The sequence below is a fragment of the Plutella xylostella genome, chromosome 29 (assembly GCF_932276165.1).
Source record: "Plutella xylostella chromosome 29, ilPluXylo3.1, whole genome shotgun sequence".
Lineage (NCBI taxonomy): Eukaryota > Metazoa > Arthropoda > Insecta > Lepidoptera > Plutellidae > Plutella > Plutella xylostella.
Genome location: NC_064009.1, coordinates 9,057,665 through 9,079,983, shown reverse-complemented (window position 1 = coordinate 9,079,983; position 22,319 = coordinate 9,057,665). Strand labels below are relative to the sequence as shown.

At 38.7% G+C, this 22,319-nt stretch overlaps 3 protein-coding genes across 3 annotated transcripts; 2 read left to right on the top strand and 1 right to left on the bottom strand.

Moving 5' to 3' along the window:
- The first annotated feature begins 159 nt into the window (after positions 1–159).
- LOC105391730 (ras-related protein Rab-10) lies at positions 160–8,020 on the top strand. The gene is made up of 4 exons (XM_038115668.2): positions 160–387; positions 610–809; positions 1,611–1,700; positions 5,529–8,020. Exons 1-4 carry the CDS (start codon positions 261–263, stop codon positions 5,724–5,726), a joined length of 615 nt encoding a protein of 204 aa, XP_037971596.1. The 5' UTR covers positions 160–260; the 3' UTR covers positions 5,727–8,020.
- A 296-nt stretch (positions 8,021–8,316) lies between these two features.
- LOC105391742 lies at positions 8,317–13,985 on the top strand. The gene is made up of 4 exons (XM_038115641.2): positions 8,317–8,470; positions 12,039–12,184; positions 12,587–12,715; positions 13,049–13,985. Exons 1-4 carry the CDS (start codon positions 8,407–8,409, stop codon positions 13,961–13,963), a joined length of 1,254 nt encoding a protein of 417 aa, XP_037971569.2. The 5' UTR covers positions 8,317–8,406; the 3' UTR covers positions 13,964–13,985.
- On the bottom strand, positions 13,978–22,044 carry LOC105382184 (proteasome subunit alpha type-6). Its single transcript, XM_038115652.2, has 6 exons — positions 21,869–22,044; positions 21,341–21,517; positions 18,607–18,762; positions 16,983–17,086; positions 16,452–16,621; positions 13,978–14,109 (listed from the first exon to the last, which is right to left on the bottom strand). The coding sequence occupies exons 1-6, from the start codon at positions 21,942–21,944 to the stop codon at positions 14,052–14,054; spliced, it is 741 nt and encodes a 246-aa protein (XP_037971580.1). The 5' UTR covers positions 21,945–22,044; the 3' UTR covers positions 13,978–14,051.
- Between the last annotated feature and the right edge of the window lie 275 nt (positions 22,045–22,319).

Sequence of the window (22,319 nt, the reverse complement as noted above, 5' to 3'; positions counted from 1 at the left end):
ACACGAGTATTCTGTGTAAATCCTATTCACTGTCCTACCTGTTGGTCATATACTCATACTGAACAACGGAGAACCGACACTGTCTGTGTCTAAGTAAGGCTACAAAAATATTTTGATGCAGCAATATCGATTAAAAAATATTAAATAGTGCAATTTTTTTGTGCGTATATGTCAAGCAGTTGTCAAGTTTTTTTATTCAGAATCGGATGATTTTTGGATTTCTGTAGTATTTTTACATGTGAGATAACTTTAACGCAAAAATGGCCAAGAAAACATACGACTTACTGTTCAAACTGCTGCTGATTGGAGACTCTGGTGTTGGAAAAACATGTATATTGTTCAGATTTTCAGACAATCACTTTACGACTACGTTTATTTCAACAATCGGTATGTATTCTTTTATCTCTAGAATCTACCCTCGTCCTGTGGGTATCGTTTTTATCCTGACCTTTATGCTCCAACATCCTTGTCTGCTAATGTATCAAAGTAGTCTAACCACTACATTAAGCTAAATAACGTATTATCCAAGTATTTTCAAATGAAGAAGTCAAGACACTTCCTAACCATGACCACACACCTCAAGTCCTAAAATTCAAATTTTTGCTTCAGGAATTGACTTCAAAATAAAGACAGTGGAGCTGCGGGGCAAGAAGATCAAGCTGCAGATCTGGGACACGGCGGGCCAGGAGCGGTTCCACACCATCACCACCTCATACTACCGTGGGGCCATGGGCATCATGCTGGTCTATGACATCACTAATGAGAAAACATTTGATGATATCGTCAAGTGGTTACGAAATATAGACGAGGTAAAGATTTTGTGTTGCACACTGTGAGTTTGACCTTTGTGTCTGTGGTGTTAGATTACTTATTGCATTAATATTATTCCTTAGACATTTATCTGCATTGTTAAGAATGATCTGCTTATGATCTGCTTATAATCTGTTTTGTAAATTTTAGCTTCCTCCCTATCTCATCTTTTTCCAGCTTCAATTTTTATTAGATATTTAGTCAAATAATTTACCTTAAGTACTAAAACACTGCCCATTTATTTGAGAACTAAATAGAGATGTTTATACTTATTATTTTAGTCCTGACTGAGTCATTGAGGGGTCAGCTAGTAACAGTAACCTGTGATTGCATTATCAACACTTGAACACATTATTTAAAAGAACTACACCACTCATTATCATTTTGTTTGTAATAAAAAGTAAAAGAAACTAATTTCTTTGAGATAACAAACTATTTATCTGCTTAGGTATTTAGCTGTCTACTCTGAAGCATCTAGCCTGTAATTAAACTCTCAATTACAACAAATTGCATGAAAATATTCTTTCTTTTAGTTTAACTTTTGCTGACCCTTTTCTATGATTCCTTTAATTAGGATTAAGTACTAAACATTTAAATATTCAAAAGCTACATGTTGCTTTGAATTAATTACATAATTATTTACTTTTTGATATAGGTACAATGAAAACAAAGAAGTAAAATACATTTATTTATACACATAAATCATAATCATGTCAGACATTTGAGACATCTGTACATTATCAAGACATGAAATATTATAATTTTCTTTCAAAAGTAAAGAAATAAAATGTGTGTTTCAGCATGCAAATGAAGATGTGGAGAAGATGATCCTTGGCAACAAGTGCGACATGGAGGAGAAGAGGGTGGTCAGTAAAGAACGGGGAGAAGCGGTAAGTCCACCTAATTATAAATATTTTTATTTTCAGTCAGTGGCTGACGAAAATCTGACTGGCTAATCCCTTCACCTCCAAGCTTCTTCATCATCATCGGCCAATAATCATCCACTACTGGACATAGGCAGCTACCAAGGCTTTGTGTCTAAATAAAAATAAAAAAAATTAAATATAAAAAAAAATGTTTAGCAGGAGGTATGTATGAACAGTTATATTTATAATTGAAATTATATATCTTTCCTAATTTATTTAGCACCTTAACAAAAGCAGCAGTAGGTATAGCAGTTCCTGAAAATGCCATGCATATTTCTTACATCAAATTATATGAAGTCAACATAAAATATATAGCATTATGTTTCTCCATTCACCTTTGTCTTTATTAATAACCTGTTTTGTTTAAAAACAAAAAGAACAACACATGATGTCACAAGTCACAAAGAAGAGTAGTAGTCACTTCTGAGGCAATGAAATCGAATTGTAAACTAACATATCCAGATGGAGTTTCATGGCCGTTCACGTTTCATGGCTCCATCAAGCCATTGATATGATAGTATCGCTAAAAATCGTCTGCATAAATTAATTAGAGTATGGACTGTAAATGCTTACACAAACGAAACTACTAGTGTTTTCATACATGACTCACGCCAACACGCAACCTATTATAGCATGTTATTATTTGGTAATAAAGTTTCTTTTACCATAAAATCGATGTAAGCTATCGCGCTAGGGTATAAAATAGGCGTATTTCCGTATGTAATAGAGTCGAAATTAATGGCGCATTGTTTGAGCGATACAGTGATTTCAGTGAATAAAATATTTGTGATGCTACCGAATGCTTCTGTGGTTCGTTGCACTGGGTGATGACGTCACTGTAACATATGACCGATCTTGATACCATATTTATTTGAAGCAGCGTATTTTTATATCCCTCTATAGAATACTTATCAATATTCAGTGAAGTCTTTAAAAGCGAATCTTGTTGACGAATAGTGAATTTAAATTTTAATAACACTAGTGTCGTATTAAAATTTAAATGAAATGTAAATAAACCGGTTATGATAGCTTCGCTAAATTCATATTGACAGCATTCACAGTCCATTCACGTATTACAGGTATATCATTAAAGATGAATGTTTGTTTCCTTAAATTGTTCTCAATGACGCGCTTTTTAGCAGGCATGTATAGTGGAAGACATCCATTTATCTCACCTGTAGACGAATTTGACTCTTACAACGCACGAATTTAAAACGGTCTAATGATCAGAGTAAAACTTATATCAGCGCCTCAATATACCAAAATAATTATCAAACTGCAAGGCCGCCTCAAATTAGCAGCTACATTTTTAATAAGTTCAACCTTCCGCGTGCTAAATATGTGGCGTTTCAGGAAAAACATGGCACGCAGCAGTTAACAACATGTCAAAGTTCAAAATATGTACTTTGCTATGTGATGCAATTAGTGTAGTACTTATTTAATTCCATTCTAGTTCAAAGGCACAAACACCCCGTGACTAAACAATATAATTTCGAAGTACCGTCACCTTGTACCAAAGTTTTATCAATCGTAGATTAACTTTCGTATACCAACGGTCAGTGAATCACAAAACGAATGTTAGTCAGTCGACTACATACACTGTCACTTCCTGTATTCGCAGGAAATAGAGAGTATTGTTTTTAGCGTTGTTTAGTTGCGTTTATGATAAATAGAGACGATTATCAACATCACGTCATAAATTATTTATTATTGTGTCACCTAACGGGTTGGAGCTTGCGATTAATTTACTACACTCGCGAGCAACCAAATCGACTCAAGCCTTCACGGCGCACATATACATTGATTTTCCTAAAACGATAAATGGTAAATATAAAAGTGATATGTCATTCGAAAGCTGAAGAATTAGGCTTTCAATTAAGATCAATACCATAAAAAAAAACTAAGCGCAGATTTAATGACGCATTTTAATTGCCCGTCAGTGTTAATTACCTCATTAGGAATCCACGCCTTGCGCTACCTGATCCCGCTATAAAACCTTTCCACATCCGGTGTACCTTATCAGTCGCTTGTTGCAAGTTGACCGGTACACATCTCGTTGCATTGTATTCCTTGTTTTCGCAAACCCATGGATACCACACCAGAAGAAGCTGCTCAAGTTGTTGCCTTGCTGCAACAAGGGTTAAGTCAGCGAGCAGTCGCTGCCCAGCTCCACTTGAGCCAGTCTGCTGTATCCCGAGTATACAGACGGTTCCAAGAGACTGGTGCCTTCAATCGAAGACCAAGAACGGGCCGCCACCGCTGCACTTCAGAGAGAGACGACCGCTTCATTGTCTCAACCTCGCTGCGCAATCGACACCTTACGGGCGTTGATGTGCAGCAAGAACTGAGACGTGTACGACAAGTGGCTGTCAGCGAGTGGACAGTGAGAAGACGCTTGAAGGAAGCCAACTTGACACCAAAAAGACCTGCATCAGGCCCCAAATTGACTGCAGGCCACCGACAAGCGCGTCTTCAGTTTGCTCGAGAGCATCTCGATTGGAGCATTGCGCAATGGCGGTCGGTCCTGTTTACTGATGAGTGCAGAGTGTGTCTGCATGGCAGTGACAGGAGAGGCCGGGTCTACCGGCGTCCGGGGGAACGATTTGCCCAATGTTGTTTCGCTGAAACAGTAGCATATGGCGGCGGTTCCTGCATGATGTGGGCTGGTATTTCTCTAGAGGGAAAAACCGCACTTGTTTTCGTGCCTGGAGGCGGCCGAGGAGGCGGGTTAACAGCTGATCGGTACATCACCGACATTCTACTCGGTCATGTTGTGCCCTATGCAGAATTTGTCGGTGAAGACTTCGTGCTAATGCACGACAATGCCCGCTGCCACACGGCACGAGTCAGTCGGCAGTTTCTGAGAGAGAAGGAATTGCGCACGATGGACTGGCCTGCGCTCAGTCCTGACCTGAATCCCATCGAACACTTATGGGACGAGCTCAAAAGAAGAGTTCGGGCCAGGAATCCAGTCCCTGCAAGCGTGGACGAGCTGAAGACAGCTTTATTAGAGGAGTGGGACGGCATTCCTCAGGAAACTGTCAAAAAGTTGATAAGGTCTATGAGAAACAGGCTGCAGGCTGTAATTAGGGCAAGAGGGGGCAATACAAAGTATTGATTTAAATAAATAAATTTTTATCTTAACATTTTTTGTTTAATTTGTATAATACGATACCCATACCCTTTTTTCCTAAATTCCCGTTTTTCCTACAATTGCGTTCAGACATCATTTATTTCAAAAATGATGAATGGATTTCAATAATAATGATATCAAATTAAAGCTGACATCTTAAGCTTTTAAATGACATATCATTTTTATTATTTCTATTCATAATTTTACTTGTATTAATGTATGTTTGCGCCGTCAAGGCTTGAGTCGATTTGGTTGCTCGCGAGTGTAGTTTGTGTATGTATGAGTTAACGGTGCGGTGTGTACTTAGGTTTGTAGGTATGTTGCCATTGCCATTAATTTAGCTAGATAGATAGAGTATCCATTCATTGGTACATAATGGTCTAAATTCCCTCCCTAACTTGTACCATTGAAAACCATGGTCCACTGCGGGTTCGTTGGTTCCCGTGCATAATTATGTATACTATATGTATACGTGCTAAATATATTATGTTCAGATTATATTACGATGCTTTCGTTTAAGGTTAAAACGAATGCAGTGTGCTAAACTCCAAATAACTCCTTGGTAGTTTGTACGAAGAGGATGTGTTAGTATTACCCGTCTGACTCCCTCTATCACTGATATTATTTCTTCTAACAGACATTATGTCTTGAAATTACAGATAGCGCGCGAGCACGGCATCCGCTTCATGGAGACGTCAGCGAAGTCGAACATCAACATCGAGCGTGCGTTTTCCGAGCTCGCGGAGGCCATCTTGGACAAGACTTCCGGGCGGGAGGCGGATGCGGACCACGCGCGCATCGCCGTCGAGCCGCGACCGTCGCGCGCGCCCGCCTCGCGCGCCTGCTGCAACACGTAGATCTACTCTGTGGCCGGAAGCTGAGCGACGCTGGCAACACCGCCGCGCTACGGAACTGGCTGGTTGGAAAAAAATATTCGGCGTTTAAAAACTTTTTAGACTTTTGCTGCGTTTGAATTAGGAATCGCTTTTGTTTGTGGTTTTTGTTTTTAATTATTCGGTCGGTTAATCAGTCGGTTTCCGTTTCTCGGTAAACACATTGTTTTGTTTTGGTTAAAAACGGCAGAAATCCTAGTCCAGCTGAAAAGTCTCCTTAGCTCCCGAAGACACAATGTAAAAGTAGATATAAGATCCACGCGCAACATCAAGTTAACATGTCCGCATCTATGTTAGCTCGAAAACAGAGATGTGGATATCGCAAACAAGTACTAACCATTTAAATATTGTAAAAGAAGAACACCAACGATAATCTTTAATCTGTGAAGATATTTTTTCACGTGTTGTTTTATAATCTGTGTGTATAATATTAATTGATTATCGATCTATGTTGGCTGCACTGCGTTGCTACTTTTGCTGTATTTAATTCTAGCTTCGATGTAAAGTTATAAAACTTTGAATATTTTACACGCCGCGATAGGTTTAAGTGTTTGTAACAGATATGTGAATACGAACTGTTTGTATATTAGTTCGCTGCTTACCCAGCTTTTAACAACGAGATTATTCGATCTCTTATATTTCACTGTGTCCCAAAAAAAAATGTGATGCTCATAACAACTTCGCAGATAGGTGCTCGAAGAATAATTCGAATGTAATTCTCACGATCTTTATAATTGTTTACTATTTGTAATTGAAACCAAAACATAAGCTTCTCGGCAGAGGGCAGAGGTCGAACGGTCTAGTCGCTGTATCATTCGGTGCATACGAGTCAAAAATAACAGATACAAATGCCATAAAAATATGCTCGTGCTCGTACTAACAAATTCGGATTAAGATTTCTAATCGTATAGGTATCGCCAGGTCTCAAAGTAAAGTTAGATGCGTGTAACGAAAGCACAACAGTTTGCTAGTAAATTGAAAGGTGATCTTATCCGCATTGTTTACCAAATTGTCATGTGCTTGAAGATTTGAGTTGTTAGAACAAGATTTCCTTCTTCACATTATCGAGAAAAAATATATTGTTACAAATAATGTATTTTTTGTCGAGGACCCTACGATGCGGAGTGCTTAGAGCTTTTACACCTTTCCGGGGGATGAAAAATTAACGCAAATTTGTGTGGCGCGCGTGAGTGTCGTCACCTAGGTACGGTGCTGCATCACCATACAAATTCGCGTTTGCTTATCGTTGCTCAAACGGTGAGGAAACTCCGACTAAGTCCTCTTTTCGTATTTATGTATAGGTATCTTATTATAACTCTATGATAACTATACTGAATCTGCTTTGTATACTTTTTCAATCTCTAGGGTGTAAGGTAAGGTGTAATTCTGGTTATACTAAGATGGTTTTTCAGACATTTAACGGTAAAATAAACTGTACAGATATTTTCGGAATTGTGTTGTAAGCGGAACTTTCATACGATGATATTGTTGAATATGCTAATTTGATATCCATTTTTGGTATAAAATATGAAATACTTAGGTCCTAATTGATCGTTTATTGCAATATAAATTGCTCGCATTGATGAATTTGCAATATCGGCTTGTATTTAACTTTTAGGTTAGTACTTAGACGAAAGAAATGTGCAATTAAATTAAATTTTTATCCTTCTGAAAATCCGATTGATTTAATACCACAAACTATATGCAGTTTATGGATTTAAATGGGGCTTAGTCATCATAAGAAATAGGAAGAGGTTTTATAAAATACCTACTTATTTACTTACGACATCTTAATTAATTATTTTTCATTTGTAGAGATGCATTTAGACAAATATAACCAGAGAATGTTTTATTTTTTCAAGCTCATTATATTGTGATGTGTTTTTTATAGATATTGTAATGCTTCACACTAACTAATTTAGTTTTACTAGGCAGAAAGCATTGGCTTTTGACCGCTGCATATCCGACAACAATAACTAAAATAAGCTTCACAAAATGAGACCTTAAAGCTATTGCAGTTAGATTTTTATTACAGTGGGCATTCCTTAAGTCGCATATTGTAAGCAAATCTCACTCAAGCGCCATAATAATTATTTCCAATAGATAATAGTTCTAGGTAATTACTACATACGGATATATAACACTTATTTTAACGTAAGGTGTAGTGCGGTGGTACATCGGTTTTTACCTGCTTTTATAAATAAATGAATAAACATCGGCATTGTATATTATGTTCATATTAAAATACTTATCGTATACTTTGAGTTTTCATTTATAGCTGTAAACATTCCCTTTTTATTACCAAAATTATAGACATTTCTAGAAATTTAGTTAAGAATTCATTTAGTTAATAATAATTCCACTAAACCGATGATTAATCCATTAACTTTAGTTTTCTACGAAGTTCTTTGTAGTACAATAACAAAGAAGGAACAAAAACAATCAACAGGGCTGAAAACGAGGGCCATCCTTATCTATAAGCTTAACCATTACAAAAGGTCTTATCACCCTTTAGTAAGACTCATAATCCTCTGTGTGAACTGCCGTGCTAAGTTGGTGGTCCATATTATCTGGAGTCATAGGGTCATGGGAGCATTTACTAGTGGAATGTCCAGTGTTAGTGTTGTTTAGACCTTTGAGCGTGATGGGAGACTTATTGAGGAGTGTTGTGTTTTTGAGTTGTTTTGCCGTGGTGGTTCTGACGGAGCGTAAGTACCGATTACTTACCTAATTTAGAAACTATATAATATACTGTACGTCTTAGAGAAAATTAAATGTGGTTATACACCTACCTACTTGGAGAAATTTGCTAAATTGTATTTGCTGATAGTGCGCACTCTATACAGTCTAACTACTTATAAAAACCTGATATCAAAGAGTGCGATTTTGGAAAGAATCTTTATGATCATCAGTTATTTACTTCTATTCTATTCTATTCTATTCTCTGTGGGGGTAACAGTACCTGCACCTGGCTCTCTCGAGTGGAACCTTTGTGCATATCCCCAAGGTCTAAACTGCCTTCCCATAGAGAAAAAATAAATAATTGTGAAAAGAGTGGCATCTGGAGGAGTTTTTTGTCATACTCTATACGTCATACTGAACAGCGGCATCTCTTTTTATTTCTCAGCCTCATTGTACATACATACAGGGTGCCCTTGGGACACCCTGTATATATAGATATAGCTGGTCCCGCGCGCTTCGCTTCGCCCTAAATAGTTTTCCCGTGGGAATTCCGGGATAAAAAGTAGCCTATGTTTTTTCCCAGGGTCTAGACCGTATGTATACCAAATTTCATTCAAATCCGTTCAGTAGTTTTGGCGTGAAAGAGTACCAGACAGACAGACACAGTTTCGCATTTATAATATTAGTAAGGAGTAAGGATTGTTATCACAAGTTATTAACTTCAATCTATAATGTAATGATATCCTAATCCTAACTATCCTAACTAATATAATAATTGCGAAAGTAACTGTGTCTGTCTGTCTGTTACTCTTTCACGCCAAAACTACTGAACGGATTTAAATGAAATTTGGTATACATACGGTCTAGACCCTGGGAAAAAACATAGGCTACTTTTTATCCCGGAATTCCCACGGGAAAACTTTCTAAGGCGAAGCGAAGCGCGCGGGAACAGCTAGTAAGACATATTTGCCTTAACGTAGTTACACCACACAACAGTTATTACATTTATTAGCTAAATGTAAGTTCAATCTACATATTTATGTACCTACCTACATGCAACAATAAATAAAAAACAAATTATTATATAATTATTTATTACCTCGCATATAACAATGTTTCAGTTCAGTTTTGTTCATGTCACTTGTAAAATAATATGCGAGTGGGTGTGTGTATTCCTTTTTTATTCCTTTCACCATGAAAACCAATTCATGTTTTGCTAGTTTAATGTTTCCCAAGAGAAGCAAATCCTTTCAATTGACCCCTAGCGGTATCATAATGCACTTGTGGTGATAAAGTAATTTCGTCCAAGATAATAGTGCATCATTTATCCTCGCGAGGCAAATCTTTGACGACATTTATCAGTTTGGTACACATAGTATTTTAATCTTCAGCGGATATGAAGATGTCGAACGCTCTTTGCCAGTGCCGCCATTTCAGCTCGGTTCCCGTGGAACCACGTGGAACCTGGATCCATATGGAATCTGTTAGGTCGCAAGAATTTCATAAAAACACTTTTAGCGGATAAAGATGCTTTTTCTTGACACATCATTTTTATTTGTATATAAAATTTATAAATAACGATATACCGAGAATATAGGCTTTTATTTACAAAAATTAAACATGTTATTTGCGAGACATTGTAAGACAACTGAACTGACAGTACTGACACTGACACGCAATTTCTTCATAATAGCCATAGATCATGACAATGTTGACATTCAAATACTACTTATCTATGTGTCTTGTTATTGTTCTATGGTCTTGTTCATAACGCCATCTTACATCTTTTTTGGTAATAAGAGTAATATAAAGAGATGGCGCTACCTTGTACTAAAAGTTCAGCCATTAAGGCACTGTCCCCCCCCTGTGCCTTCCTAAGCTTGGACCATTTCCCCACCACGCTGGTCCACTGCGGGTTGGTGGGTTCACATATCTAGATGTGCTAAATCTAGATATGCAGGTTGCGTGTTTTGAAACTATACAAGGCCAGAACGCACCCATAGTGTACTAGCACTGTATAGTTTCAAGTGAAAAATAATAATATTTTACTTGAAAATATACACGATTTGTGCGTACTAATCGCGTATACTTTCAAGTTGGGATTTACTGAATCGTTCTTGAAAATATACATTGCTATTACGCACATTGCTTGATTGGCATACTTGTCGTATATAATTTATACCTACATGCTCATTCTGATTTACTTAACTATTTCGGTAAATGTACATGACTACAATTTACTTCTTCTGCCTTTCATACCTATAGAATGTTAATAAATAAAGATGAACAAGCTCGTATTTGATTGATAAATTGATATTTATAGCAATCTTACTTGCAAGTAAGAATACTAATATATTATTATTTATATGAATTAAGAGTAATTAATACCTACTTACTAAACTCACGAGCAATGAAAAAAGTCCAGTGTCGATAGCTCCTGATTATCAAATTCTAAATTAAATGTTTTAAAAAATTGGGGTAATTTGGTGTTGACTTTTTGCTACTTGGACTTATTCATTGCTCATGAGTGTAGCAGGTAGGTATTACCCTATAGACTTATTACAGACATATTTTTCATCAAGTTTTGAATTCACCGTAATTATCTTTTATGAATGGTTCTACACCCTATTCTGAGATTATTTTCACTATTATCAGTTCTACAGTTTAATTTAAATCAATTTACTTTTTAACTGTACGATGTAAACAAAAACAAAAAACACGTTACGAAAACAATGCCAAGTGCGGAATGATGACGAAATGTTTAGAAAGCAATAGACTTATTACTATTTCGCATGAAAGAAAGAGAGAGCAACAATTAAAAAGGGCTACCTGGTAACTAATCACGTATAGTTTCAAGTGCTCGCATTGCTGCTTGGCACTTGAAAATATACACGATTAGTACGCAGTGGTAACTGCTGCAGTATATTTTCAAGCCATAATTTTGGTCCAACTTACTTGAAAATATACGCGATTAGTGCGTAATGGCCTTGTATACTTTCAAGTAAATCATGGCACCATTTTAATTTGAAAATATACGCGAGCAGTCCCACCCTCTGCGTTCTGGCCTTGTATAGTTTCAAAACACGCATGCAGGTTTCCTCACGATGTTTTCCTTCACCGTAAGAGCGATGGTATACATTGTACTTAAATTCAGAAAAGAACTCATTGGTACATGTCAGCGCCGGGATTCGAACCCGCATCTCTGGCGTGAGAAGCGGGCGCTTACCCGACTGAGCTACCACCACAGTTATTTACTTACTTTTACATACATTTTAAAAATAGGATACCGATTTACTATGGATTTTTAACGGATTTGTCCTTTAATAAATATAATAGATCGATTAAATACGATCTTAAACAGTTAGGATTCACTTCCGTTTTCACGACTTTATAGTAAACCCTATTAAGCACTAGAGCCCCTAGCAGGAGTTTTCATCGTGAACGTCTAGTTAACGTATTTTTTTACTACACGTTTACTATAACCATAAGTAATTAAACGGTACCATGAATTCCTTGTCGTGGTCATGAACACCTTACTATACCTACTTAATAATCGGTCTTCAAATTCCACTAAACAAACCCCAACCCCCTTAGCGCCATGCATCTTCGAGCTGGAGTGTCCGGAGTGCGTGCCGGACAATATGCCGCTGGTGACGTCACACCGCGCCGCCAACGGCAGCGTCGCGGCCGCCAGCGGGGACGAGGTGGTGCTGGCGTGCCACGGCGGCAAGTTCTTGCAGGTATGTAGATTAGTACCTACTTATTTAGCGAAAAGGTCGCCAGTTGTGTTATGTTTAAGTTCTAACACCGAATGTTATATTGATTTTGTGTAATAAATCTATAATACTATAATATAATACCTACCGCAGCCTTCAGGACATCCGAGGTATCTATGTGGCCATTGCCTTAGAGTAGGGGCACACACACTAAGCGTTGCGGCGCCGCACCGCAGAGATTTGGTATTATGATTATGAAAAATCACCATTTGATTGTCAAATTTACAAGGCGAAATATCTGCGGTGCGGCGACGCAACGCACCGTGTGCTTTTGCACTTAAGGTTCTGTTCACACCCATAAACTTGTTTTAATATTCCCTCCTTATGCTGCCAACATAACCTAAAAATCGTATTCTCTCATTCCAGTACCCGATGGACGAGCTGATCATAGCGGTGTGCGAGGGCGGGCGGCTGCGCGTGCGACAAGACGGGGCGCGGCGGCACGTGCTGGAGCTGGGCTGCCAGGAGAGCGTGTTCGAGGACGTACTGCATCCGGTAGGTGGCGTAGAGTTAGGTAGACTATAAAAGGTGTCATACCAACATGTTGACAGGGGGTAACCAAGGGCCTCATTTTAAACTTGATATTCGTGTTTAAAAAAATTAAACCTAATAGTTAGGTACTATCGAGACACGTGACCCAATCCTTGATTTGCTTCCAATGGATGCTAGCCAATATCACAGGGAAGAAGTATTTACTATCATCACTAGCCTATAATCATGTGCTACAAAGGCCTTCCGCAAGAACAGCTAGAACACTCATTACTCACTCTACATCAACAAATTACTATTTCCCTAATAAATTTCAATTAAATTTTCCCAACTCCTCAGGTGGAAAACTGCGGCCCCCCGCTCCAAGGCCGCGCCTACCAGTTCCAGTACCTCCACGCGCACACCACGGGCCACCTGGCGACCCTCTGTTTCGACCAGGACCGCGCCATCGCCGTCCGCTCACACGCCTGCAACGGCAAGTCCAACCTGCTCACCATGCCCGCTCACAACGAGCAAAACCGATCTCCACTGAGTCTGTTAGGAAACTTTAACCAAATGTTCGACACTAAGAATAGGAATGACGCGGAAAAATTGTATGGTGATGATGTTAGCCTGAATAAAAGACTGCAAGAGTTGCTAAAACATGAGAGGTATACGTTCGCTGATCAGGTGTTGACGTCGGGGAAACTGTTGAGCGGGCATTACTTTGATGACCAAAACGCTAGAGTCACCGAATTCGTGTCCAACAAACTGGCTGTTTGGAAGAGCGTCGCGACTGGTAATTTGAAGAATATCCACAAGGATGTTGCGAAAATAATGCATATGACGCGTTCGCATACGGTTTTGGATATCTACGCGGGGACCCACGGGGTTCTGTCGCTGAGGACCGGACACAACCACACAGACGTCTACTTGAAGCCAGGCCAGAGGTTCCCTGTGCCTAAATACATTTGGACTGTTGTTCACGATAAGAAGAACCATAAAGCGGCAGCCATAGTGCTTGTAAACGATCCTTTTGTAGCTGTGAGCGAGATTAGGGAAACACTCTTCTGTGAAAGCGCTTGCAGCAGGATCTCCTGGCTTCACGAGTTAAGAAGGAACCACAATTACGAAACTCCAGTTTACGGATTAGTGTTCTGTTGCAATGTTCACGACTTCACGAACGTTGTCAACGAAATGCCTAAGAATGTGTTTAAAAACGTGCACGCTAGCAACGACGGGTTGTTAACTAATTTTAACTTTTTGGAGGTGTAACTTAAAGTTGTTGGTAAAAGTTCCCACTTTTATTTATTAAAAAATGACGTTACAGACATAAATGTGTTTTTGATAATGTAACAGTACCCTAATCCTTCTCGGCGATGGCGGTCAGGTGGCGGTCGATCTCCGGCTCAGATAGCATCCTGGGAAACAAAAACAGCGTACGTTAATATTAGCATAGCAGAAACCTTGTAAAAGGGTAATTTATAATTGGTACAATTAAATACAGTACGAAGCTTGAAGAAACTACGAAGCTTGGATCCACGCTATAGCTCGACAACTTCGTGCGCGACCCTCCTTGCGGGGTGACAGACGCGGAGGGGACGAGGTACCCAAGACGACAGCGGGTAGCGGGAGAGGTCGCGGGGAAGGACAACGCGTGCACTGCACGTCATTATTATGGCAGTCTCGGCCGAGCAGTCGAGGCGGCCACATGTGTTGTAAAATCTGTCATAATCTGAGTTCGACGCACATGAGACCACTGATCCTGAGACCATTAGTCTTAGGATGAGTGTTGAGGCCAGAACCGCCACAATCCTTGGAATGTTTACCTTTTGAATTTTAATAATCATATTATTATTATCTATGATTCGTCAATAAAATAACGTCAAAAACCACAAATCGTACATTTTCGCAAATAGATTAAATCGCATTATAAAACTATGTCGGAGTTCAAGAAGATAAGATAAAGATAAAAAGATAAAAATGTATTTATTGTAAACATGGGTATACAAAATGGTGTTACAAAAATATCATAGGTAGTTCTCCATGCTTTGCACTATACAGTACATACAACTTTTTGCTTACACTTTAAAATTCATGCAAATTTACAGTTTGTGATTCATAAAGAAGTAAAAATAAGTCCAAACTAACATTACACAATAATAGTAATATAATAATGAAATAGTCATATAGGTAGTAATAGTCATTAATTTATACAATAGATTTATAATATGTCATTTATGTAGTCATTAATTGTATAATAACATTTTTTTTGAAGAATAGTATTTAGTTTATTTTTAAATTGGATAAGGTCAAGACATCTTATATTGTTAGGCAGTTTGTTGTACAGCTTAGGGCCCATACACACAATACTCTTAGTTAAGAGCGTAGTGTTATAGCGCTCAGTGAATAGCCTGTCTCTGTTGCGACCTAGTCTTGAAGTGACATCGGTCATTGTTTTAAATAAATTTGAATTTGTTTTTACAAATAGTAGCATCTCATAAATGTACAAGCAAGGAAATGTTAATATACTGTTGTTGATAAAGTATGGTCGACATGATTCAGTGCTTCTTTAATTAAACATTGCTCGAATGCACTGTTTTTGAGCTTTGAATACTTTATCTTTATCTGTGGAGTTGCCCCAGAATATAACTCCATATCGTAGTATTGAAGCTGCATTACCATGATAAGCAGTTAAGAGTGTTTTTAGATTTGTAGTACGTGAAAGTTTGTGAAGGGCGTACGCAGCTTTACTCATTCTCTTACATACATGATCTACATGGAATTTCCAGGACAGATTGGTGTCAATCAATCGTCCAAGAAAACGAGTGACGTTAGTGGTTTCAACTACCTTTCCGTCATGGCTGACATTTATGTGATCTGGTAGTTTTCTCTGGTAAAAATGCATTAGCTTAGTTTTCTCCAGGTTTATTAAAAGTTTGTTACCTGTAAGCCAGTTTATAACTGTGCCAAGTGAGTCATTTACTTCAATTTCATAAGATTGAGGATCATTGCATTCTATGAGAAGTGTGCTATCATCTGCGAATAGCACCATTGGAAATTTTGTGTGAAGGGGTAGGTCATTAATATATAAAATGAACAATAGAGGCCCTAAGACACTACCTTGGGGTACACCACAACTGTTTATCCTCTGTAGAGACCTATAGGTAGTTTCACAATTAGTGTCTAAACTTATTTTGGTTATTTCTACCAATTGGAATCTTTCGCTTAAATAGGATTCAATAAGCTTATATGAAGATTTTGAGTTTACCTTGCTTTATATTAAGGTTTACTAAATTCATTCGATTAATCGTAACGTCAAATTGTCACTTGAAATGTTGGCAGTTGGGTGGAATCTGTGGACGGTGCATATTAAAAAATAAAAAGGTAAGGTGGGTAGTCGGTTGAGCAGGGATGGACTGTTAATCTGATTTAAATTATTGAACGAGTCGGTTGTGAACCTTCCGCAGGGATCACCACGTTTCGCTATCAAAGTTAATCCAACTGTATCAAGTGCATCCTCGTGTATTTTGTAAGATCGGTAATTCCGAATAAATCGAGTGTGTACTACCTATATGTGCCTTTATTTCTGGGGTGTGATGATAAATGGCGATACCAACCTGGCTGATCGAATCATGGACCAACTACTGCTAGCTCGTGCCCACTCCCCGACAACTATTTCGAAGTTGTCGAGCTATAGAATTCATACCTTCTATACGCCAGCATAACTGACGTCTTTGATTAGTGCTCACAAATAACTCACTTGAACTTAGGGTGGTCCTTGGTGACGATGCCCACTTCGATCTCGTTGGCCTTGAAGTCCACGGACAGCACCTGCGACAGGCACGACACGGCGAGCTGCACCGCCTCGTCCGCCGATAGGGACGAGCGCTTCTTCAGCTTCTTCTCGAGGTACGCGTTCGCGTCCGTCGCCTGAGGGGTTAAGATGGTGTTATTGTACAACACTGATTGACTTGAGACCCACATAGGTAAACTTATTTTTTATGCTATAATTTAGTAAGTTAACATAAATATCCACCACACTTTAGCCTTCACTGAATAGAAATTGTTTTACATTGTTTATAGTACTTATCAGGATTTATCCTGGTAGCCTAACCTATCCTTTCCACCTGTTGAATCAAATGTATAGGCCAAATATGCACTTTGCACTTCCTTACAAATGTATTGAAGGCTGAAGCATGGCTGAATGCGGGCTATTAGTCAATTAAATGGGCAAAACATACTGCACCTCTAGTGTTTGTCATTGATACGCTAAGAAGTATAGGATACATACCTTAGCCCCAGCAGCCACAGCCTTGTAGGAGCAGTAGTAACCAGACGGGTCGGTCTTGTACACGCACGGGCCCGTCTCCGCGTCGTATGCTATCAGCATCATGCCTGCAGGAGTATAGGAAGGTGGCATTAAGACAAAGGATCAATACATATTGTTGAGTAGGAATAGTAGGTAATAATAAAGATTGTGGGCGTTCACGCACACACACACACATGTATCAATGTAACTAACTATGTATCTGTGAACTTGTACTTCAGTCTGTTGTAGAGTCGCGCTTGGCACTCACGCGCAAATAAATATGGCCAAGTAAGAACACGCATTTCATTTCGGGTCACCACTCCTCCTTCTGATAGTTAGGGAAACGGTTCTACCTTTTTTGGCATAAGATTTATTTGCCTAATCTCGTATTGCATAGTAACGTTTGGTCAAAGTCTCGTTACGCCGAAAATCGTATGGCATAAATCTCGTTTAGTAAAAAGTTATTTCGCATAACATTGTTTAGCCTAATAATGGTATGGCCAAATCTTGAATAGCCTAATAATGCTATGGCATAGGTTTATTAGGTTTATACAAAGTAATAATATTCGTTTGGCTTTAACTTTGACGGAGCGTCTCCCTACATAGCGCAAACTGGTGCCTTGTATTGATTCCGCTGTTTGGAAAACGCTCCGCTCCGCTTCGCTGCGCTCCGCTTTGGTTTTGATGAACATGTGCACCTAACACGCTCCTCCTCGCTTTGCTCGTCGTCGCACCTATTTTAGGTTTCGATCTCATGGGGTTTGTAATAATTATATTGGTCGTTAACTTTCGATTTTTTGATCATACAATATCGTGATTTTCGGGATGTAGGAGAAAAATACAACAATTTGTACATTTACTACATACTTAATATATTATTTATTAAGATAACATTACGAGAAACAAGATTATACATAGGTATAGACGAACATAAATTTGAGCAAACGAAACTTAGGTGTTTAAAGATTGTGCCTAAAGAGTTTTAGACGAAACGAGCCTTATGCCACATAAGTCTTGGCAAAGTGATGGTTCGGCCAAAAAAGTTTAGACCATACGAGTTATGCGAAATGAGTTTTGGTCAATGAAGATTATGCGAGATGAGCGGAACCCTAGGGAAACAACCCTAAAAGATCATGAGGAGTCTATTTTCAATATTAAATCAGTCAATCCAAAACAGAAGCATAGGAATCTGAGGTATGGAGCTTCACCACTAGTAGGTATGTAATGTACCTATCAGCATCATGCCTGCAGGGAGGTGATATTGAGGCATGATTGGTTATTGTGAAACAAAGAATCTAAGTATGCATAATATGAGTTTAGACGTGATTGTGAAACACAGAATCTACAACTCTGATGAAGGTATCATCTTCAAACAAGACATGGAATGTGTGTCAGACAATGCTGAGAGAGTGAAAATTTAAGGCTTGCTTTTTGATATATATGAATCTAGTAGTTTGCTGATTTGAATATTGCCTTTTAAATTTGTGAGCCATCATTGTATGGAATGATAAGTGAATGATAGCATGAGTAAAGTCACACACTCAAAAAGGTTATAAGACGATTAAGCTAGTTAAGGGTATATTCACAAATGCAATAATATACTCACAGCAGCCCAGCGGCCTCATCTCAGCATTCTGAGTGTAAACTTGAGAGATATCAGCCACGCGGCGGCACAGCGCGTGCACCGGCACCTCCACTCCGTACTTGTACTGGTAGTTGGCGGCTTCGTAGCGAGCGCGCTGCACTTGAGAGCGGCTGTCAGCTGTGGATGGGGATTAATGGGGTTAGTTAGAGAATGTAGGAAAGAAAAAAATAATAATGTTTGGATGAACAGAAGTAACATTATGTAAATGTTCTGTATGAAATGACTGACTCAAAATAGTATTTTAAGAAGCTAAGTCTTGTGTTCTATTACATTTAGGTGCCATTGACCTGAAATTATAGGTTCTACAGGCTGAAAATATGTGGTACAGCCACAAAGCAAATACATAGTAGAGCTGTTGTAAGCAACGTAGCCGTGACGTAGCCAAGTTCGACCTGTCGTCACACGGTCTGTAGTTCAGTTACTCCACGCTTGGGGTGCTGACATCAGTGCGTGACAGGTCCCGAGCTTGAGCGGTACAGTTGAGTCTTGAAATGATTTTATTTTACGTGTTTCTCGATCAAAATGAAGTTGTTGCATTGTTGGATGTAAGAGCTACAGTGATGATAGAAGATTTGTGGACGAAAGCAAAGTATATTTTCACGCGTAGTAATATTTTAAATTATATTTTATTTTACTTCTAGAACATTCTAAATTGCTGGACGCGCCATCTAGTGTCAAATAGAAATACTAGTAAGGGATGTACTCAGGCCGGATGCCGCCGCATAAAAAATAAATAGGGGGCGTCATGTATATTATGAATTAAATATTTAGTTTCTTTTTAGATTTCCTGACACTGCATTAAAGCAGCAATGAATTAAACTAATCCACAGGCTGAGTCCAACAAAATACAGCAAAGTATGTTCTTTACATTTTAATGCGGAAGACATACCTACTAAACACGAAAATAAGGTTTGAAAAAAATAAGAGAAGGCGCTTACCCTAACATTCCATCGCAAGAAAAGCTAACTTAAATTAATTACTAAAACCATCGATGTTGAAAAAGGCGGAAGGAATCTCGCTAACTAAACACTGAGGCACAACAATGGCGACGACATGGGAGTGTGTGGGTGCGTCGTGATTATGATTATCAGCCATAAATGAGGATTGGCTCCATTCACTAAATGCACATATCCAAGAACAGACACCTTTATTTAATCATATCACACACCTCTCCAAAGAAATTATAGAGAAATATATAAATATTAGATTCAGGCATATTGCTACTTCCAAACACAACAGTCACAAAGCGACAGCATTTTAATAAGACTGTTCTTTTTACAGGTGATTAATATTATACCTGATTTTAATCACCTGAATATCCGAAATGAAAACGATTCCGTGTTTGTAGGTCATGTTGAGCTGTCGATCCCGCCATCTGGTGTTTTGGTCCGTACTCACATACGGTATGAGCCGTTTTCCTTGACAGCTGTCAGTTGAGTTTTAGTTCAAGCCGATAGATGTCGTGACAACATAGTGCATCTGAGTTGTACCAAACGTCAAATATTGCACACAGAGAGCAAAGAGAAATCTCAGAATAAGAACTCACTACTTTTAATAGTACTTCTATTTAGTCTAATTTACAAGTTCAGAATGTGTATTTTTCAAGGGTCGTTACTGTAGATAACGCCTGAGGGCAGATATAGAATTTCCTCCGTGAAAATAAGATGTGAGCTGACACAAAATCTGTGTTCTGAGGGTTTGACAGTTAGTACAGCTCAGACAACGCCATCTGTTTCTCCAAAAATGAAAACTTTTTTTTTTAACAAACGGCTCATTACTCGATCGAGCTAAACTGTCGAGTATAATATAACCCATGGCATGGACTTTCGTCCACCCATTCAGCTTTGATTTATCGAGTGGGGCGCGTCGTTTAGTATTCACATACACATATTTCGAGCGGCTTCGAGTAGGTTCGACGAAAATTACTTTCATTTAATTCCATCGGGCCGGCTCGGCGCGAGCCTTGGAGCTGTTTTTTGAGCTGAGTTTTGCGGTCCATACGTAGATTTTTACTCGACTTCGAGTAAAACTATTGAGTAATGACGATAGTGAGTACTGTCCATTTAATTAACAATAAGTGTTAATATATAAATAGTAAAAAAGTTAACTATTTAATAAACAAAACATATTAATTTTTTTTTTTCATGTTTCCCTTTTCTCATACTGTATTTAATTCTGACCATTTAGCGCCCCATTTTATATTATGCCTTAGTCGGTCCCTGTCTACCAGTTCGCAATGCCAAATAAATTTGAAATACATTACATCATTTATTCTTCTTTGGCCTTCAGATATCATATGAGCTACGCAATGTATAACCACAGAGGCTACTTTTTCTACTTGAACTTAGATGGCGTTAACCTGAGCTTTACATAAAAGTTCATCTACTTGAACTAAGATGGAGTTCGCGTCCCGCACCCCCGCGCACCTCAGCCTTCAACCCCGATTAGTGGCTTCATCTCATCCTATATAGAAAACGAAATATGGCAGCTCTACTTTGTATTTGCTTTGTGGGTACAGCAGATAGAGCTTAACTGCCTTGAAATCTTTTAATTTATTTTGCATTTATGTCTTTATTTCTCTGCATTGTATTTATTTGACATGTTTTCTGAACCTGCATACAGAGTCATGAGGCTTATGTAGTAAACTATGATAAGTAAAAAATATATGTAGCATAAAACTGAGCCCATATCTTACCAATCATGCCAGTCATAACACAGCCGATGTGGTCAGTGAGGCGGAATAGGTGGGTGACGGAGGACGGGTCCAGCAGTCTGTCCGGCACCTTGCGCTGGGCGGCGATGACGGCGGCATCTGTGCCGCGCAGCGCCACTGACGTCAGCCCTCCTTGGTTGATGGCTTTCAGGGCATATTCTAGGAGAAAAGTTTGTGAGTCAACAAAAAAAGTAATCAGTAAGTAAAGGTATGTGAATATAAGGGGGATACTGTGTTTGAGGTTTGGACGATCGGCAGTTTTGGTAATTTAAGTAATAGACCGCTTGAATGGAGGAAGCGGTAGCTAACATACCAATGGTAAATATGACAAGGGAACATCGAAAAACATTCAATGTAATGTATTAATTGACTATTAACATGGTCGTTATAATAGTACAGATAATTTGAAACAACAAAAGGACTGCTGCAGGATGAACCAACAAAGTTATAACTTTTTATAACCCCAACTAAAACTTGTTTCGTGTCGGCATCCAAAAATGTGTAACTTACCGACTTGATAAAGTCGTCCTTCAGGGGAAAAGATAGTAATGTGTCTGTCGAATCCTGCACTGCTTTCACGGGCCATTTTATACTAAATATATCAGATATTTATTGAAAATAATTCAAATTGCAACTATGATTTACACTTTTTTGACAGATGGCCGCATCAAATTTTTGATTGTCATTGACACAGTTCACAGATAAAATTTTCGAATGGATAAGCTTAGAATAAGGAAAGCCAATAGTTATGGTGGAAACACATTATCGGACGCTGATGGACGCGGTTGTCAGCCGCGACTTAAAGATATCTAGGTAATAAATGTACCCCACTCTGTTCAAACTACCGGACGTAAATCGAGGATGTAACCTTGGGTTGGCCTTCAGCTTTCAGATGTCCGAGAGCGATTTGGCACGAACCGTCCCGAATGACCGTGCAAACTTATCAGTCGCGGTCTCCGAT

Bases quoted from the DNA above. Each gene is read 5' to 3' on its own strand.
- LOC105391730 (XM_038115668.2), top strand. From the start codon at position 261: ATGGCCAAGAAAACATACGACTTACTGTTCAAACTGCTGCTGATTGGA. The intron at 810-1,610 runs GTAAAGATTTTG...TGTGTGTTTCAG, and splicing joins GGTTACGAAATATAGACGAG to CATGCAAATGAAGATGTGGA. The intron at 1,701-5,528 runs GTAAGTCCACCT...TTGAAATTACAG, and splicing joins GTAAAGAACGGGGAGAAGCG to ATAGCGCGCGAGCACGGCAT.
- LOC105391742 (XM_038115641.2), top strand. From the start codon at position 8,407: ATGGGAGACTTATTGAGGAGTGTTGTGTTTTTGAGTTGTTTTGCCGTG. The intron at 12,185-12,586 runs GTATGTAGATTA...CTCTCATTCCAG, and splicing joins ACGGCGGCAAGTTCTTGCAG to TACCCGATGGACGAGCTGAT. The intron at 12,716-13,048 runs GTAGGTGGCGTA...CCAACTCCTCAG, and splicing joins TCGAGGACGTACTGCATCCG to GTGGAAAACTGCGGCCCCCC.
- LOC105382184 (XM_038115652.2), bottom strand. From the start codon at position 21,944: ATGGCCCGTGAAAGCAGTGCAGGATTCGACAGACACATTACTATCTTT. The intron at 16,622-16,982 runs GTATGTATCCTA...TTAACCCCTCAG, and splicing joins CTGTGGCTGCTGGGGCTAAG to GCGACGGACGCGAACGCGTA. The intron at 14,110-16,451 runs GTGAGTTATTTG...TTTGTTTCCCAG, and splicing joins AAGGACCACCCTAAGTTCAA to GATGCTATCTGAGCCGGAGA.